Genomic DNA, 13,011 nt, shown 5'->3' with positions numbered 1-13,011 from the left:
GCCCCTTATTCTTGAAGTTTGGGGGCTTGGGAGCGAGGTTAGAGCGATTATGGGCTTTGTTTCCTCCCTTAGATTGGCTTTGGCTCTATTGACCTTGATGGGGTGGCTTATGGACGCCCCTACCACACCTTTTTTGACATTTTGGGTGTTTGTTTGTGCTATAATGTGCTTCAGCTAGCCGTTAGATTTGAATTTTTTTTTGCTATAAATAGGGTGGATATTGGGCTATAATTTACACAACTTTGAATTCAATCTTTTTCAATTCAATCTTTTTCAATTCAAGTTTGCAATAAATTCCAACTTTGGATCCTCTTCAAATTCCAACTAGAGGTCCTCATCCAATTCCAAATTGGAAGCAAAATGGGCGCAAATGAGACGAAAAGATGAGGAGTCTGATGAAGAAGTTCAAGTAAGGTGCAACAAACAAAATAGAGCAGCAGTCATGGCTGCGGCCATGGTATGTCAACCAACTAAGGAATAACGTCAATGGGGTAGCTCTGTTGTTGGTCGCTCTTACAAACCACGAAACAGAGCGATGGCGCATGCCAATCTGATGAACAATTACTTCAACCCCAACTCGGTGTACACAGAAGAGGATTACAGACGTCGCTTTCGGATGAGGCGTTATGTCTTCGAACGTTTACTTTATGATGTCCAGCAGATCAATCCATACTTTCGACAGAAGCGGGACAGAGCAGGCCGCCCTGGTTTCTCACCTCATCAGAAGGTTACTGTTGCACTCCAAATGGTGGCTTATGGCTCCCCAGCTGATTCGATTAATGAAACCCATTGTTTGTTTGAGTCTACATGCCTTTATACTCTTGAACAATTATGTGACACAATTGTTCAGGTTTACAAAGACGAGTGCCTCTACAAGCCAAATCAAGAAGATCTGAATCGGCTCATTCGCAAAGCTGAAGACCGTGGGTTTCCGGGCATGATACGGTTATTAGATTGCATGCATTGGGATTGGAAGAACTATCCCACCGGATAGCAATGAGGCTTTAGCAGAAGGTCGAGAAAGCCAACTGTTGTGTTAGAGGATGTTGGCTCATATGACACATGGATCTGACATGCTTTCTTTGGAGCCCTTGTGAAGGAAGATTTGTGAAAAACAAGTTCATTTGAGCAACATCAACAACATGCAATTAACAATTAAAAGGCGGAATCATGTTTATATGCACTCAAAAACAAAACTTAACCCATGAACTTCAAAGCCTAGTAGATAGGTGAACCAAGACTCAACTAAAAAACAAAGTGAGTTGAGAAATCAATACCTTTGTAGATTCCTCTTTGCATAAGCAAAGGCTAATCACCCAAAGAGAGGGCCTTCATTCCTTGCATCTTAGATCCATGGATTTGGATGAATGAAAAGGTTTCTCCAAGTTCCCAAAATTGAGAACCTCTAAGTCTCCACACCAAGGTAAGATTGGAGAAGAAATGAGTGACCTTGAGGAAGTAAGATTGCTAGATGTTTTTCCTCAAGGTGGCCGGCCATTTCTAGAGAGAAATGAGAGTTTGTTCTCCTCTTTACTCCTTAGAAAACCCTAAGGATGAAATGGCTATAAAGATGTCTTTATACCACCTCACAATGGAGTGGCAAACTTGCAATTAAGCCAAGTTTACTACCCTCCTCTAAATGGCCGAATTTAAGGGGATTTATTGGGCTATTTGGGCCTTTGTGAATCATTATTCATTAAGTTGTCATACAACTTAAGTCAATGGACTTGACGTTCGAAGCCCATTGGGCCTTAAGGTCCAAAACTATCCCGAGGTCTTTAACGAACTTATTCGTTTGATTAATTAATATATTAATTAATCCTTGCCATAAATAATTAAACCATTTAATTATTCTTACTCATCTCCGTTGAATCTTCAATCTTTACCTTACACGGTGTACGATCCATTAGGTTCCTTTTAGCGAGGCAGTGGGCGATTCAAACTCTTTCAAATCGATTGTGAATTGGAACTTACTTTCAATTCTCCCGTTAGTGATAATACACTTTTAGGGCTTCCACAAACCATGGTTGACGCCTAGCAGCATGTCATGGTTACCCAAGCTAATCAGAAGAGGTGGAGAACCTATTCAGTTTTAGGATTACAAATGCAATACGGTCTTTCTCTAATACAATACTCTTGACCACATTGTTTGGTTTGATAGTTTATTCATGTCTACTATCCAATGTGAGTCTTGTGCTTATATGATTACCTTGAATGTGATCTGGAACGCATTCCAACATCTCATTCATACTCTGGCCAGAGATTCTAAATCATATCATAGAGTATTCTCCCTCAAACAGTTTGAAGGTTAGAGATCCCTTGTTGCGCATTCACTTGCCTCCATGGCTAAGTGGCTTAACCCCAACGATGCCGTGGACACCCTCCTGATGGAGTGACTTTGACATAATCAAAGATTAAGGACCTAACCACAAGACAACTGTGATGCCTCAGGTCAAAAGACTAATTTGCATTATCCCAACCATGAGTTCTCATGTGACATGAATATGAGAACTCTTCGTTGATCGTGTTCAGTGAACTCATTTTCTATTGAGCACCTACGTACTTGTCTTGATGTCACACACACCAATGACTCGAGACTAGTCACTCTCCCTGAGAGAAGACATAGCACGTACTGATCTTAACGGACTGTCAATGCCCAATTGACAATCCTATGATCAGGAACGTTTAGGATGTGTCAACGAAAGAATGGTCTCATGAATCTAACTTCTTTAGATCGCATTCTTCCAATCACATATTCCTTGGACTTATCGTTTAAGCATATAACATTTATATGAGACGGCTCAAACAATAATCTTTGCCCTTTACATTTAAACTACATTAGTTTGAAATGTCCGTAAAGTATCATCATATGATTGGTTTTAGGGCACATTTCCAACACCTTGGACCCCTCTTCAATAACTTGACGGAAGGTAAAGCACCTCAACTTGACTACTACATCAACAGTCGTACAATATGGGGTATTACTTGGCAGATAGCATCTACTCAAAGTGGGAGACACTTGTCCAAGCAATTCCAAACCCTAGGAATGACGCAGAAAAGTTGTTTACCTTACACCAAGAGGCATACCGGAAAGATGTTGAGAGAGCTTTCGGTGTTTTACAAGCACAATGGAAGATCATCAGCGAACCGACAAGAGGGTGGAGTCGAGAAAATTTGGACTCCATCATGATGTCTTGCATCATATTACACAATATGATAGTGGAGGATAAGCAAGATTGGTATATTGATGGAGAGTCTGATGACTAGCAAGAAGATTAATAGGTTAAGAAGGGCTCGTGCAAAGATATACGATGGGCCTAATTTACCTTTCAATCCAAGAACTGGTAGTATCTTTATAAATGAGTACATGAGGCGCTATAAAATGATACGTTCTCGTGCCACAAATAAGTACTTACAACAGGATCTTGTTGCACATCTTTGGGCCAAAAGAAGCATGGAGTAGGCGTTTAAGTTTTATGTTGTTAAATGTTTTTAGAAATGTTGTTTAAGTTTCATGTTGTTAAATATTTTTTTTATGTTGTATAATTTGTATGTTGGTTAATGTTATTTAATGTTGTTTCATGTTATTTAATTTAATTTAATGTTGTATAATGGCTTAGGAAGTTATAGGAAAAAATTATACTTTCAAAAAAATATATGAAACAAATTTTGTGAAATAGAAGTTATAGGAAAAAAAATACAATTAAAAAAAATATGAAACAAATTTTGTGAAATAGAAGTTGTAGGAAAAAAATATAATTTAAAAAAAATATGAAACAATTTTTGTGAAATAGAAGTTATGGGAAAAAAATAGAATTTAAAAAAATTATGAAACAAATTTTGTAAAATAAAATTATAGGAAAAAAAAAAGAATTTAAAAAAAATATGAAAAATAGAAGTTATAGGAAAAATTTTGTAAAGAAAAAATAATAATAAAACTGTAAAAAAAAAAAAAAAATTCAAATGCAACAGCTAGCTGACGTCAGCTAGCCGTTGCATTTGAATTTCCTATCGGTTATAACCGACATGATTAATGTTTTTTTTGGCCAGCCCTTTGACCCTTTCAGATTCCGTGGGGCCCTCTCAGATTCCACAAACCCTCCAGGCTAGCCCTTGGTTGGAGATGGTTTTCGGGCTATTTTCGGCCCTCTGGCCTTCTGGAACCTTCGGTTGGAGATGCCCTAACGGGTCCAGGGGAAAGGGTCTGGTTTTTATGTGCCATTCACCTCTTTCCTTTCCTTCCCTCATCTTTCCTCTGATTGGGTAGCTCCTTCCCTCATTTTTTTCTCCTTTCCTTTTCATCACAGCCACAAACGTGGCATCATATCAACTCTCCAATAAATATGGAGCCTTCCAGATTAATAATTAAATTACCACTTTGCCCTTAACTTCGTTCGTTAATAACTCATTTGTTATAACTCCAAATTACAAACCGTTTGCGGCCACGCGTTCGTATCGACACGTACTATCCAAATATGTAAAAAAAAAAACTGGAAAATTATGGAAGGATCAAACGTCCGTGAAAATTCCGTTTAGTTCATTAAGGGTGTTTTCATCATTTTACTAAAAAAATATTAAGCACCACAAATATAAACTCGTTGTAATTAATAATACGAAAATACGTAATTTTAAATAGTGAAATCTGGGAACGGGATTTCACATGGCCAGTGGGCCGACGTTGCCTTTTTAAGTTAAATTCGATGTCATGATTTCATATTTGATATCTATTTGATGTGGTTCAATAGTTTGAACATAGTATTGAATATTACGCCACTTGATCGTTTTATGATTCAACTATCCGACCGTTGGATCGTCACCAAACTTTAATACATTATAGTACATAATATTTGAGGACCATAGCAACTTACAGATTGGGCATCCGACATACGGATATTCCCGAATTGAATTTCTAAGTTTGTAAAACCAATTGTTGATAGTCACTTGAAATTGTGAATGGCGAAGATCTGACCGTCAGATTGCGATGCAATTTTAGTATGTCCTTCTATGAGCATAATGAGGACCTTAGGAAGTTACGAATCAAAAATCCGATGGGCGGATGTTTCCGATCGAATTACGTAGGGTTGTTGACCCCACCTTTGACCAAAAGTTGACTTTTGGTCAACATGTCTCGAATCATTTGAAATACTAAAATTAGTATTACTAACAATACTGAATGAACAACTGGTTATCGACCGTAATTCATCACAAAGAAGAACATTCAACTACTGCATGAACAACTGGCTATCAACCTTAATTCATCACAGAAATCATGTAAATTGGCATCAGCCTTCAAGAATGCTTCAATAGCATACAATCTGAAATGATCTAATCAATCAAGCTGTCTAAGCATCGGCCTTGGAATTCAGACAAGCTACTACTATAATCTTGAAGAAAGAAACAAGATCCGAAAAAAAATTCCCAAAATTTACAATTTACCAGAAGACTGAAGACGAGGAGAGACACCACCAAACCTCGAAGAACACCACAGCGGAAAAAAAATTCACCAGAACCCATCACGCAAGCAGAGTGGCTCTAAGATACCATATTAACAATAAGATCAATATTGCAGAAAGAAGAAATGCAGATGATAAAAAAGAAGACAACTTGTATTTCTGAGAAAATGCAACAGTACATTACAATAAGAGAGGGAAAATCCCTTTTATACATTCTGTTTACATCCGCTTAGCTTATCCTGTAAGCTTCTAATCACGTGGCACATATTGATGTGGCACAAGTGTACATGTCATCTATATCCAATAGTAAGATATAGGTGATAACTTCTTGAATGTGTCAATGCTTAGTTTGGCAATGTATGTAGTTTCCATTTGATGACCAACTATTTGACGCACAGCATTGGAAGAATAATTGTGCTTGGCGGCTTGCAAACCCTGGCGGAAGTAGTTGGCGCGCGCTTTGGTTAATTAGGAGAATGAGTTTTCGAGTTCTTTCTGATCGAGTGAGGTTGGGTTGGTAGAAGGGTGATTCCGGGGAATCGTGGTGGATTAGCTTAATGCTCAACCCTTGTTTTGCCATGGTCACTCTAGGTAGTGATAGAGTTGATGATGGGTAGTACAGAAAGAGACATGTGATTGTGTTAGCCATATGGAAATTCGAAGAAATTATATGTTGAGCAATCTTTTGCTTGTGAAACTTAGACCCTGATTAGATTACTTGTTAAATATATTGAGTGGGCGAAGGCACTTTAAGGTGCTTTATTAATAACAAAATCAGGCTTTAAGTTGCTTTATTATATATCTACCTAGAGAGCCTTCATTTAAGATGAAATCTGGTTGGTATGTAAAACAAGATTTAAAAATATGTTACAAGTTATCATCCTAATTGATTTACTCTTAGGGAATTGTTATAGACATTCCAATAATCTAATTGTGCACTCTAAATTAACTTTCTACATTTAAAATGAAAGATAATCTTAAGAAGAGTGCACCACTAAATTTTTAGAATACCAATAATAGTTTGCTAGCAAAAAGGGGAAGCAAGCAAAATAATATGTACAATACTCTATGGAACTCCACTCTAAAGACATTTTTTTAAAATTTTTTATATAAGAGCTACAATTCCACTCATAAACATCATTATACATCAACAAAACCATGTATATGCAGCATTTGCCAAATATAATAAGCTCCACCATAAAACTAATTGGCAACATGGAGACTGGAAGTAATCCAACTTATTTATAAGCTCATTCAAAGTCTATCCTCTCATCAATATAAGATTCACTCAATTAAGGTGACTAACTAGACTTTTTCACTCTTATCTTTTTATTCATCTGCTTTACAAAGCAAATAATTTATAATTTATTTCTGCACTAACATGACGAGTGCATGAAGCTAAAGGAAGAGTGTTAACCCCAGTAGCCGGAATAGATGCAAACCTTGGAATTCCGAAATCTCGTAAAGTAGTTGGGTTTCTCAGCTTAAGTGACAAGACCTCATATCCAAAGTAAGGTTTGGCCACAAATTCTTTCCTTAAGTTCCCTTGGACTTTCACAACACAAGTAGTCAGGGATTTTCCATAGCTAGCCAAGCTTTTAGGTTTATCCTTCTTTAATATTCCTTGTGCATCCATTCTCAAAGGATCATAAATCGCTTTGTTGATGTCCGCAAGCAATTCTGTTGGGGAGTCATATGCATTTGTAGAATTGAAAAACATATGAAAGGCTTTGAGGCAGGAGAGATGGAGTTTTTTGCATGCCCTTGGCATATCATCCGCATTGATGCCATTATTCACCAGAGCCTGTTCTAGAAACTCTTTCTTCTTTTCATCCAATACCTTCTGTATAATCCCAATTGATTCTTCAGCCCCCGAATTGGGATTTCCCTTCATGTGTAGCAGAACAAGGTTTGGCTTCCCCTCCTCTTGCTCCTTCTGCAATGAAATTATTAAATTCAGTTTTCCCCATTAGTTAAGATTATACTAATTAACATGGTGACAACTAATCAAGAACGTGGTCATTATGAATTTCTCGTCCGAGAGATATTTCAGTCTAATTATCCCACCACTATGTGAAGTTTTCATTAATCTATTTACGCGTATTTTTTTTTCAAAGCATGTTTTATTAAAGATATACTCTGGCTCCCTAATATAACAATCTAGTCGTTTACTACTATTATAATAAGTACATTAATAATATTGTATGGCAGTGTGATAGTTACAATAAAAAATATCTCTTCCTATACCTGATAGCTTTGAATTTCGTTCAAAAACCGCGTCAAAAGCATAAGTGAATTTGTAAGTGGATGACTTTGAGGGGACTTTAGGATCTCTAATTCTGGAGGTGTGTCAAGCAGAAGAGCAGCTGTAAGAACAATAGTCTGTGAAGCAATGGAGCTTGTGGCTACTTGGAGGTACTCAACAATTGACAAGGGATGCCCATTTCTGCTCCATTCTGCTTCCTTTAACCAGCTTACAAATGTTTGATGCCACTAAATTCATTTGGTAAAGAGTAAAAAGAAGAATAAGTAACACTTTTTTTTTTTACAATTATTTCAACTAAATTATTTTACCAAAAATCTTACTAGATCCTGAAGATAACTCTTTATGTCATATCCATTTTGTTGGAAGAATTGCCTAGAAATGTCATCAATAAAATCTTTTAGAGCCTTGAATATAGCTTTTCCATGTCCTTCTAGTCCTTTTTCCTGCCATCTGTACGATGTACACATTTAATTAATTAAAATAATAACAAGAGTTACTTTAAATTTCTACACGTGGATTATATATTTCCAACTTAGAACATGCATGTGAGATTCAACGCATAACCCATGCACACAATAATCATACGTTAATATATTATACCTCTCGACGGCATTGGCAAGAGCTTCCAATTCATTCATCGAACCTTCCTTGTCAAAAAAATCATCAGCAACTGTAACAAGGACTGCGGCTTTCACAACTACGAGCCGTACATATGACAGTGAAGAATGTGATGCTGTTGAAGCAACTGCAAAATAACAGTACTCGGTTTTCTGTCGAGCAAACCCCATGTCAACAAGACCAGTGTCCTTTGACCACCTGCATGATTAATTTTTCACCCACAACAGAAAAAGAAAAAGGTTTTCATGGTTAAGTAATTCCAGTATTACAATTTTTAAAAATGGAAATTCTTTAGTGAAAGTGTAGAGAGTGAGTACGAACCTTTCTAACTCCTTTAATTCATTTCTGAATATGGACTGCCGTAGTGTGTAGTTCTCCATAGCAAGTTGTAGCAGCATGGCATTGCTTTGACATGATAATCTGCAAGGTATTAATAAATTAAACTGCTTAATCCCAGATTTGACTGCCTTAATCTATTCAATTAATTAGAATTAATTTAATTACCTGCAGGATAAGCCTTTTCCTATCCATGGACCAACAGGCTCTTTCGTCTCAATGAACTTCCTGTGCTCCAGATGATCCAACCGAGCAAGCCATGGAATACTGATTTCATGCGTAATCTACTCAAGGGAGATACGCAACAAAATTAATTAGGAGATGATCATTAAATAACTAATTATAATGATTGAATATATTTTCTTATTGCAATTTTTATTATATTTATTCTGAATATATGTATACCTGGTCTTGCAAGCCATTCATACTAGAAGGCCCGACCAGATTCTTAGAATCTTTTATTGTTTCCTTTTCTAGTATTCTTTTAGAGAATTCCTTAACATCCTCAAGCTCACTTTCTCCTGTAAAGGTCACATCAGCCGCCCTGTATACATTATACATGGCACTCAGAAAAGTTTCATGGTGCTCTTCTATGTACACCATCATATCTTCATCATGAAGGAACCAGCAGAACTTCCCTGCAAATATTAACAAATTTTGGTATGTAAATTAATAAATAAACTGATTTTTTTTATTGATAAACAATATGATATATATAAAATTATACAACGTATGCCTAGAGTGTCACAACAGAGTTACAACATCATAACGAGACTAGAAACAACCAGGTTTCAAGTCATCACAAATATTATAATCTGAAAGCATGTACATATCAGCAATTAAGCATTAATTGATCCTTACGAGGAGATACTATATAACCGTGAAGTCTGAGCAGACGAAACGCGAGTGAATCTTTATATAGTTGTAGTGGCATGGCATGCTTTTCCTTGCTCTTTGGCTCTTCGCAACTGATGTAACTTCTGTTTTTTTTTTTTTTTTTAAATAAATTAATTAACCAGATTAATCGTGTGCGTATATTGCTTAATGATGAATATTAGGTCGTCACCTGTAAACTTGTCCCAGCATACTTGTTATCTCTGCCATGAAATGCTCTGCCAGTCCCAGCCTCTCAGTCCGATTAACAAGACAAACCCTTAGAAGGTTTTCATCCATGGGGTAGATCGCAGGAACTGTACACGTATAACAGAGTTGTCTCACTCTTTGATTTCATGTGGTTAATTAGTCATTTTTTTATAGATGCTAAAATAATCTACTTTATTTGTAAATACGGAGAGGGGTATTCGAACACTAGACTTTGGGTGCAAGGACAAATGTCTCTTAACCAACTAAGTTACAATTCACTTGGTTATCTTGTCATTTAATGATTTTTTTTTTTGGTACAGTGTATATGAAAAATTCTACAATGCTACCAAGTGTACGATAATTTTAATTTTTAAATGTTAGATCTTTATTTTTATATTTTCCATAACAGTTTAACAGTTGAAAGAATAATATAGTATACTCAGACATATCTCGTATGTGTGTGTATATAGTTAAGTCTTATGAAATTTGTACAGGTGACGGCAGACTACGCATCGTAGACCAGCAATCACATTATAGGAAGAAAAAAAACAAAACATAAACATTATTGGGAAATTTTGGGCAATGGATGGAGTTGAAATGCATGCATGTATGTCCCACGTACCCGAGAACCCGCATTTTTGGACAATAGAATTCAATTTGGACAAAAACTCCTTGCGTCCTGTCCTCATAAAAGCATATGCAATAGCTGATGGGGATTGGATTAACAGCCCATCTTCCTCACTTTGGCATAATAGTAGAGTCTCATTGAGGTTAATATCATATGATTCAGGCAAAGCTTCCAGGTATTGCATGAGTTCTAGTGAATAGTACTGTTGCTGATCACCACTTTGCACCAACCTGCCCCAACAAAATCTAGATTAAATATTTAACTACGGTCGATTTGATAAATATTTCGACAAAAACTAGATTCAATAAGCTTGAGTACTGTGGGATGAGGGAGAAATGCACATGTAATGCAATAGAAAGTGAAAACGAAAATTAAAAAGAAAATCTACGATAAAATTGTTTTCAGTTTTTAGTTTGTATGTTGTGTATCATTTAATGTGTATTTCTTCCATGTTCTACCGGCCATCAATCCTCTATCCTTATTCATCCCTAATTTCTTTCTTATATTTTCTCATTATTTCTAAATAAATTATAAAAACTAAAAATTATATATACCTATGCATTTGGAATATTTGTTGTCTCTTTTGGAAGACTTGTTCTACCAGCGCTGTTGAACCATGAGAAAAATGAACATGCAGTCCTTTGCTCTCTGCAAGTTCCACCATTGCTGGGAAAACAATGACAAACCACTCAAGAAAAGAATTATTTTGCTCTTCCAATAGCTTCTCTGTCGTTGCATGGATGAATGCTAGCCCTAAACAATAAACATAAGAAAAAATTGCAACAACCAATTATTTCAAGGGGCTTTTAAATCTAGGTCCAAAAACAAAGGTAGTTTTTTAACTAAGTCCAGTTATCCAATTACATATTTTTATACCAATTTTGCCCTTTTAGATAAAAATATTTAAATTCTTTAATGTTTGTATCATTTATTCAGTTTTTAATTTTGAATATTTAAATACTGACTAAAATATTATCTAGTAACCACCTAATGATGTTTACCTACAAAACCGATATAATTTAGTAACTACCTATTGTATAGGAAGAAAAATACTTTATACCAACAAAACAGATGTAATCTACCTACAAAACAAAAATAAACTACCTATTGTATAGGAAGAAAAATGCTTTATACCTACAAAATAGATATAATCTACCAACAAAATAAAAATAAACTACCTATTGTATAGGAAGAAAAATGTTGAACCTCCATGGCAGAACATTAGAATAGAAATATGATATAATATACCTCCATTAAAGGAACAAATACTAAACAAAAAAAAGGAACAAATACCAAGTTTCAGGTTACCTTTATGATACGCACAAAAATATAATAGAGCAAATATAAATGCATGATACTGTATTATTGCTTGCAATTGATACTGTATTGCCGAACGAATATGTAAAAAAATTGTGAAAGCTATGTAAAAACTGAAATTGTCATGAAGGAATTTGGAGGGAGGAACACAAAATATCACCCATGAAAGATGAGAGAAGAAAGATGATGATTGATTCCATGATCTAACAAAGGGAATTGTTTAGAAGAAGGAAAAAAAAAGGAGGGATGAAACGGACTGGGGGTTGAGATTTTATTGCTATAACTAATCCTACAATTAAGGGATTAGTTAAACCACAAATAATCATATAATTAAGAAATTTTGAATATTTACTACAATTTATAAGTCTAAGGGATAAATATGGTACAAATTATAAATAAGCTTACGTGGAATATCAATTATTGGACCTATTTCAATGCAGTGGACTAATTATAGTAATGGCTCACAAAATTGGATCTATATCAAATTATCCCTTATTTCAAATGCATAAACGGGTATTTCCGACAGTAAATTTTTCCAGGGTTTGCGAAATTTGATCATTTACTTTTTTTTTTTTTTTACGTACCTTTCTGAATGGCATCATGGCCAACATCCCATATGGCAAGTGCAACAATGCAAGCAAGAGTTGAAGTGAGTGACTCTATGGTTGGAACATGGTCATCATCTCCCCAAAAGCCTCCTGTGGTTTGGTGTTGAAGCACCCAGTCCAAGCATCCTTTGAACAAGGGTTCATCCGATCCTCGGTGAGGATTCGGAATCATCGACAGCCACGCAATGTCGTAAGGAGAAGGAGGACCAAGAGAAACAAGATCAACATCCGGCGAAAACAATTCTTGTTTAACTTTCATTACCAGATTCTTAACCAAAATTTCTTGAGAATCCATGCGATATTGTGTTTTTAGATACTCACACACTAACAGTACTTAGGTGCACACACTTGTTTTTTGCTTTTGTTATGTCTTGCAGATCAAGCATATAATTTGTATGGTATTTATAGAGAGCTACAAGCATACGGAAACTAATTTCCCCTCCACCTGTTCTCGGACGATGGTTCGATACAATTGCCACAGTCATTATAGTCAATGTCAACTCATTTGGAACATAGTTCACGAATCTCAATGGGCCATCTCTTAATAGCACCACTCAATGGATACATAATCACTCTCTTAGATTTATCAATTAAAATGAACTTGATGCAATCCTTTGTTTGTTGCTTCAAAACGTGAGAGAACAGAATTGGGCATGATGAGTTATAAATTTCCAATAAAATGAGTTATCTAACATATTTTTA

The 13,011-nt window shown here is 35.7% G+C and overlaps 1 protein-coding gene and 1 pseudogene across 1 annotated transcript; one reads left to right on the top strand and one right to left on the bottom strand.

Annotated features, from left to right (window-relative positions):
- The first annotated feature begins 535 nt into the window (after positions 1-535).
- On the top strand, positions 536-994 carry LOC137709204 (uncharacterized). Its single transcript, XM_068448308.1, has one exon. It carries the CDS (start codon positions 536-538, stop codon positions 992-994), a length of 459 nt encoding a protein of 152 aa, XP_068304409.1.
- Positions 995-6,752: 5,758 nt separating this feature from the next.
- LOC137749352 (S-linalool synthase-like) lies at positions 6,753-12,561 on the bottom strand (annotated as a pseudogene).
- Between the last annotated feature and the right edge of the window lie 450 nt (positions 12,562-13,011).

This window comes from Pyrus communis, chromosome 11 (assembly GCF_963583255.1).
Source record: "Pyrus communis chromosome 11, drPyrComm1.1, whole genome shotgun sequence".
Classification (NCBI taxonomy): domain Eukaryota; kingdom Viridiplantae; phylum Streptophyta; class Magnoliopsida; order Rosales; family Rosaceae; genus Pyrus; species Pyrus communis.
This window is presented reverse-complemented; position numbering and strand designations above follow the sequence as displayed.